This window comes from Capra hircus, chromosome 29 (genome assembly GCF_001704415.2).
Source record: "Capra hircus breed San Clemente chromosome 29, ASM170441v1, whole genome shotgun sequence".
In the NCBI taxonomy this organism is placed as follows: domain Eukaryota; kingdom Metazoa; phylum Chordata; class Mammalia; order Artiodactyla; family Bovidae; genus Capra; species Capra hircus.
Genome location: NC_030836.1, coordinates 638,452 through 646,313, shown reverse-complemented (window position 1 = coordinate 646,313; position 7,862 = coordinate 638,452). Strand labels below are relative to the sequence as shown.

Here is a 7,862-nt window from a genome sequence, read left to right as displayed (position 1 = left end):
GCACTGCCTTTTTGAGGGTAGGATAGCGTCTGTCTTGTGCATTTGTTGTATCCTCAATATCTGGTTTATCACTGTATCCTCAGCCGAAATGTTTGGTTGGCACTTAGTAATTGCTCAATGAATAGTCAATGAATGAATGAAAACAATGAAACCAAAATGGTTATAACTGGATGATTACTATCTTGGGGGGCATATGCCTCATGGCATATGGGATGTTAGTTTCCTGACCAGGGGATTGAACCATGTCCCCTATGCTGGAAGGCAGAGCCTTCATCATTGGACCACCAGGAAGTCCCCAGACTTCCCCGTCTTTCTAAGTATATAACTCGTAGTCTACACCCTCATTGCTTAATAAATATCAGTAATATTAATAAAAATCATATCAGCTGAAACAGATTTAAAAGATGAAACAAAATCAATTCATTTTCCTATTCTCCTCTCAATTTTCACTCTCCTTAAATAAATGGCCCAATTCCTCCCCACCTTCAGATCTACCCATACACATTTTAAAGAAATATTTATAGCTTTTAAAAGCCTTTCCGAGCCCATCTTTCCTCTCCTGCTGGGCACTCTTAATCTCACTTCTGTTAGCAGCTGTAAATTACCCTGAGATCCTATCACTTGTTAAGCCTTTTTGGTGTTTATGCCAGAAAGAGAGAAAGGCCAGTTGGCAGATGGCAGATGGAAATCTGATTACTTCTGTTCTTGCAATGATTCCCTTTCATCAGGACTTTATACATGAGAATTATTGAGGGTCCTCCCCCACCTCAACTTTAATGCCAATCTCTCGTACTGAATGTGGATAAAGATGAAGGGAACTCAGAGCAGTGAAATGGTTCCGCATCAGAGAAACATGCTAACTGCTCCAATCCTGAATGGCTTCCATTGCAGCTTGAGGGGCAGCACTGCATAGTGACTAGTCACACTAGCGCTGTTACTGCCTAGGGAAAATTCTTCTTCTTGATCATTGCTTATTAATGTTCATTCCTAGTTAGGTAGCAACACTAGAAACTAAGCCTATACAACTAGCCCTAGGCCAACAGAGTACAAAGGGACCCAATTAAAAATTAAAAACTGAACACCAATAAACACATTTAAAAGGTGTTTTGTGTTTGTTTGGTTTGGTTTTGTCTCCTGCAGTCTGAAGTGAGTGTATTAAAATAAAAGCCACAAAAGATTCAGTTTAGAATATGTTCCTATCCTTGGGTCAATCTCAACAGCAAAGGATATAAATAGAGAACTGTGATTTGCCCAGTCTGGGTCACATGCCTACCCTTGTGGCCTGGAGGGCTGGGCCTGTAATGAGAAGAGGAGACAAAGGTGCTTATATATATAATAGCTTCTAATGTATGCCAACAAAAGTCTGTTTAGTCAAGGCTACGGTCTTTCCAGTAGTCATGTATGGATGTGAGAGTTGGACTGTAAAGAAAGCTGAGCACTGATGAATTAATGCTTTTGAACTGTGGTGTTAGAGAAGACTCTTGAGAGTCCCTTGGACTGCAAGGAGATCCAACCAGTCCATCCTAAAGGAAAACAGTCCTGTTGAAGTTGAAACTCTAATACTTTTGCCACCTGATGTGAAGAACTGACTTATTTGAAAAGACCCTGATGCTGGGAAAGATTGAGGGCAGGAGGAGAAGGGGACAACAGAGGGTGAGATGGTTGGATGACATCACTGACTCAATGGACATGAGTTTGAGTAAACTCCGGGAGTTGGTGATGGACAGGGAGGCCTGGTGTGCTGCAGTCCATGGGGTCGCAAAGAGTCGGACACGACTGAGTGACTGAACTGAATGTATCTAACATGGTTTTACTCGTGCTTTTTATGATTCATGACTTTGAGTTTCACAAGCAGCCTGTGAAGAGAGCAGGTCAAGTATTACTAAGGAAATGGTGGTGAATTAAAGATGGCTGCAAATTCTTTGTCGCTTCACTGGGAGATGACTTTTTCTCCTTCACTTGAACTTGGGTTGGTCCTATGATACTTAATCAAGACAGTGTGGCAAAACTTCCCATTTCTCAGCCTTGCCTTTAAAAGGATTTGCAGCTTTCACGTTCTTGCCCTGGAAATACTCATTCTTTGGACATTCTCTCTTGAATCTCAGCTAGTAAGAATTCCAACCCACATGGAGAGGCTGCTTGAAGGCACTGAGATATGTCTGGGACCTGGGACCCTTGGCTGCAGTGCTGAAATATTTGCCCCTGGACAAATACCTCCCTGAGCAACAAAATACAAAGAAACTGTATGGGACTAAAAATAACTGCGGGCATACACAGTTGGGGCAAAATTATGAACTGATGCAAAGAGACCAAAAAACCAAACTGTGATTTTCTTTTTAATATCTATACATTTATTTTTATTTGTTTAGCTGTGCTGGGTCTTGGTTGCGGTACATGGAATTTTTGATCTTTGTTGAGGCACGTCGGATCTAGTTCCCTAACCAGGGATTGAACCCAGGCCCACTGTATTGTGAGCACAGAGTCTTCGCCACTGCACCACCAGGGAAGTCCCTGAACTGCCACTTTTGAAGAGCTTGGAGCAAAAGCAGAGTACTGCGCATGCCCTCTGCACGCAAGACCACAAAGTGCTGGGCAAACCACCTAAGCCATCCCTCTAGCCTGACCCCTACATGCACCCCTACCCTCATCCCCACATAAGGAACAAGCTCACCCTCCTTGAAGAGTGAGCAAGTAAGGGAACCGGTGGCTTGTTCTCACTCCACCCTGCTGCAGAAGGGACCCCAGGAGAGCTTTGCCTGAATTTCTTGTCTGGCCCCTGATAATTTTAATTGATTGAGGAGGCCAAGAACCCTGGTTGGTAACAGCACTTCACTCAATAGTTCCAGCAAAGTTTCAGCTGACAATCAGAATCAATTGCTAGTCATAATGAGTGAGCCATTCTGGACACTCTGAGGTGGTCTGGTTGGCAATAGCAGAGAAACAAATCAGAAACCAAGGCTTGTTGGCTTCATGTCCAACAGTTGGAAAGTCTCAGAGTTGTGACAGTAGACCAAACACTCTGATTCTAAGCCCACTGAGTTTTCTTTGATTCCTCACTGCCTCCTATCAAAAAAAAATAAATAGCCTTAATTCAAAATCTCCAATTGTAAGATTTCTGCCCAGGATGCAGGTTGGGGAAGTGATGCATATAATTCATTTATTTAATCATTCATTCACCAAACATTTCAGAAGCTCAAAGTGGCAGGTGACTGAACAAAGTGCACCCCAGTTCTTGAGAATTCAGTCTAGTCAACACAGAGCCTAATCAACAGGTCGTTTCAATAAGAACTGATGAGTGCTATGATGGGGAATGTGCTTGGTGCTTTTGGAAAACACAGTGGGCACAAAAATTAGCCTAAAGCGTGAAATAATGGGCACATCTTTTGTTCAGTGTGGGAGAGTACCTATGGGTCTGTGTTGAGGATGTTGAAGAGGTTTGTTTAGAATATGTACAATTATTAAGGTAAATGTGATCACGGACAGGGAAGCATGAAGGAAGAATCCTAGTATTTGGGATAAATACATGAATTCTAGTTTCGGTTTCACCTTTCCATGTGCTCTTGGCCAAGTCACCAAATTTCTCTGTAATGCAGCTTCTTTGTCTGTAAAACCGAGGTGGTTGTTGTTCAGTCACTCAGTCGTGCCCACCTCTTTGTGACCCCATGGACTGCAGCACACCAGGCTTCTTTCACTAGGTCACTTTCTTCTTCAGGTCCATCGAGTCAGTGATGCTATCTGACCATCTCACCCAAGGTTGGTCCCACTATTTCTTCTTTGTATACTTGACAATTCCTTTCTCCACTTACTTTTAAGTGTTGATGTTCCTCCGAGTTTGGTCCTTAGCTCATTGCTCTTCTCACTCTGTTAATTCTCCCTAAGTGATCTCATCCACTTTCATAGCTTTGGTTGTAACCCATATGGAAATGAAACCTGAGTCTATATGCTAGTCCAGTTCTGTGGACTGTCCACCATTGTATTCCTCTGCTTACTGTACATCCTTCCACAGGCACGTGAAGCTGAACATGTTCAGAGCTGAGCTCATTGCCTTGCCCACTAAACTGACTCCCATTTCTATTTCTCCCTTGGTTATTGGCACTACCATCAGCAGTGCTCCACAAGCCTGTGAAGTTAATTTCATTCTCCCTTTTCCTTCAACCTTCCAAGCAATTGTTAACTACTGCTAATTTTGCCTCCTAAATATTTCTGGATATTGTCAAGATATCCCAGAAACAGATCAAATTTAAAATATTCAAAGCTTAACTTTCGACTTCCCCCTCCCAAACCTGATCTTCTTTCTGTGTATTCTAGGAGAAAGTTATCCACATCCACTCAGTTGCCAAATAGAGAACTTCAGTATTGCCATTTATTTCTCCCTCTCTTTTTGTCTTCCATAAGCAGAGAAACATCAATTCCGGATCTGCCTCTTAAATCTACCCACTTCTTTCCATTCTTGTTGTAATCATCTTTCATTTCCTGCAATCGAATTCTAATTGGTTTACCTCCCTTGTCTCAGTTTTAACTTGGAGAAGACTCTTGAGAGTCCCTTGGACTGCAAGGAGATCCAACTAGTTCATTCTGAAGGAGATCAGCCCTGGGTTTTCTTTGGAAGGAATGATACTAACGCTGAAACTCCAGTACTTTGGCCACCTCATGCGAAGAGTTGACTCATTGGAAAAGACTCTGATGCTGGGAGGGATTGGGGGCAGGAGGAAAAGGGACGACAGAGGATGAGATGGCTGGATGGCTTCACCGACTCGGACGTGAGTTTTGAGTGAACTCGGGGAGTTGGTGATGGACAGGGAGGCCTGGCGTGCTGCGATTCATGGGGTCGCAAAGAGTCGGACACGACTGAGCAACTGAACTGAACTGACCTCTTCTCTACAATGAAGCCAGAGCTAATTATATCGGTAACTTCCCTCTCACCCACTCCCCATTTTGTAATGCTTTGATTCTTGGTATGTTTCACCCTCTAGACCAGCAGTTCCGAACTTTTCAGCATCAGGGACTGGTTTCGCGGAAGACCTGTTTTCACAGACGGAGGAGAAGCAGTGAACGGTTTCAGTAGGATTCAAGCCCTCCTATGAGGCTCTAACCCAGGGCTGACAGGAGACGGAGCTCAGGCTGTACTCCCAGGGGTGAGGGGCTGCCATAAACACAGATGCAGCTTGACTCCCTCACCGCCTGCCCACTTCCTGCTCTGCAGCTTGGTTCTTCACAGGCCACAAACCTGTTCGAGACCCCTGCTCTGGACTACAAAATTTAGCATGAGGCCGTAAGCCACTCACCCTGGTTTCCGCTACACCTCGCACATTGTGCTTGGCACATAATAGGGGCTGAGTAAATATGAACCAGCTCTCACTCCCTTTCTGATTGTAGGTTATCTACAGCGGATAAATCCTTGACATGTTCTAGATGGTGCGGCCCTCTGGAGGCACAGCATTACGATACGGTTCCCTGTTGAGTGAGTTGAAAACGATCAGAAAGTAACTGCAGCGTGAGGAAAGTACCAAAAGAATTGGGTCCTCAGACAAGAGAGGCTGCAGCTCCCAAGGCGTCTTCATAAAGGCGCTTGAGACTGAAGCCACCCGGGTGGGCTGTGTTAAGTATCTTCCCCTTCCTGGACCTCCGTCTCGGATCTGTAAAGCGAGCCTGTCGGGAGACGTAAAGCAAGACCCCCGAGCCACGCCCAACACGAGAAATAATGGGCCCCGCGTAGGGGCGGCGCGCGCCCCGGGAGCGCTTCCGCCGCGGCCGTCCCGACGGCCCCCGGGGCGGGGCGGGGCTCGGCGCTTCCCGCGGCCCGGCCGCGCCATTGGCGAGCGGTTTGAATGACGGAAGTGACGGCGCCTCGGAGATGGCCGCCTCGCTCACGCCCGAACGGCGGTTCGGAGGCAGCTGTGGGGCGGGCCGCCGGGCCTTCTGTGTCTGAGCCGCGATTCCTGAGGCCGGGCTCTCCTCTCCCGGGTGAGTGACGGAGGCCCCTGCCTCCCGAGGGCCCCGAGCGTGCACTTCTCCGCGAGGCGGGGCGCCGGGGGTGTGCTGCGGCGGGGGGGCGCACTCGCAGCGGCCCGCGGCTCTCCACAGAGGCCGGGCGCGAGGCCGGCGGGGCGCGCGTCCCCTCACGGGCTCGCCTGCGCCGTGTGGAGGCCGCCCCGGGGCCTTTGGCGCAGCCGGCCATGCGCGTTCCCGAGGGGTCGGGCCTCGCGGGGGCCCTGAGCTTCCAAGTCCCGGCGGCCGGAAGGGTCTGCGGGGTCGCCACTGCAAAACTCCTGGGTGCGTCCTGCCCCCAGGTCACCCGCGGAACGGCCTCCTGGGAGCCGTTTAAGAGCCCAGCTTGGAAATCGTTTCATGCAGAGAGCATGCTCTCTTTTGGTGTCTCACCTTTAATTTCTTAGATACCAAGTCCTGCCGCAAACGTCTGCTTCGTAAAACAATGGGGAACGGTAGTGATTAAAATTTAGAAAGTATCTGGCAGTTTCTATTTACTAAGACACACAATCAGAACAACCTGTTGGAGAAGATATTATGACTCCGCTTACATATTTCAAGAAAGTGAGACCAAAGTGATTTTAAGTGTCTTCCTGCTTCAAGTGGAATTGGGCCTTGAAGCCACATCTTCCTAATATAGGTGATTAAGAGGTGCCCGTTGCCATTTAATCCTCAGTACAGTCTTGCAAGATAAGTAGTATCACCTCTATTATTTGTCAGTAACAGTACTTAGAATTTGAAAATCTGTATTGATATGAGTAAGTACTAAAGTGAAGGAAATGGTGATGGACAGGGAGGCCTGGCGTGCTGCGATTCATGGGGTCGCGAAGAGTCGGACACGACCTAGCAACTGAACTGAACTGAACTGAGGGAATGGGTGAAACTTACAGTAGGATTCCAGTTGGTAAGTGCAGAAGGAATAATGTAAGTAGAAAATACATTGTTTCAGGTAGTCATCAGTGGACACTAAATTTAGTTGGTAAATATGGTGGGGAACATGGTATTTACATAGCCTCAATTATCTCTCCACCAAATACTTTAAAAGAAAGTGTCTATAGTGGGGGAACCTGTTAGGCACCTTCTTAATCAAGGGATCAAAACTCATTCTGGTGTGATGTGCTGAGAAGAGTACGTCATGACTGCTGTGGTGGTCTTGCCAAAAATGCATAACCTCAGTCTAACTATAGGAAGGGATTAAACACATCCAGATAGAGGGACATTATGCAAAATAACTGGCTGGCATCTTTTTAAAATGTCGAGATGGGGGAAGGGGTGATGGGACTGAGGAACATATCAAGTTGGAGGAGTTGAAGGAGACAAAACAGCCTAGCCATTAGAGCATGATTCACAGACCCTCAGCCCCTGTGTTCTGAAATCTGTTTACCTGGATGCCTCCCATAGACTGCTCCTATTAATGACAGCATGGGGTGGATGTGAAGGCAGGCCTGTTACTGAGACATATGGGATTTTGGCTTAACGACTCCCCAGCAATCTTCCTGAAGCTTCCTTAGACTCTACAGTTTAAGGGTCATCTACCCAACTTTGCCTTCCTCCTTCACTCAGTGACAGATTTGCATGAAAGTCTGAAACACTCCTAGCTTTCACCAGCTCCCTCCCCATTTTCCCTCACACAGGCATTTCCCCTAATAAAATCCTCGTAGGTTTCATCCCATTTTGGCATCTACTTATTTGAGGACCCAGAGTGACACAACAGTCAAAGGATATGTTTTCCTTGGCTTGGGACCTGGTCCAGAAAATGGACATTAGTGGGACAATTGATGAAATTTGAATAAGGTCTGTAGATGAGCTAAAAGTATTGTGCTAGTGTTAATTCCCTGGTTTTGGTTGTTGTACTGTGGTTGACATTTAGAGAA

At 46.6% G+C, this 7,862-nt stretch overlaps 1 protein-coding gene across 6 annotated transcripts in view; it reads left to right on the top strand.

Annotated features, from left to right (window-relative positions):
- CEP295 (centrosomal protein 295) overlaps positions 5,790–7,862 on the top strand; it is a 46,089-nt gene continuing 44,016 nt past the window's right edge. For 5 of the 6 annotated variants that reach the window (XM_018042996.1, XM_018042998.1, XM_018042995.1 and 2 more), the window contains exon 1: positions 5,797–5,964. In XM_018042996.1, the coding sequence (XP_017898485.1) occupies positions 5,829–5,964 (136 nt within the window). In that variant the 5' untranslated portion in view covers positions 5,797–5,828. Of the gene's footprint in view, positions 5,965–7,862 lie in introns of all 6 variants that reach the window. The other variant, XR_001917467.1, reaches the window with a different exon arrangement.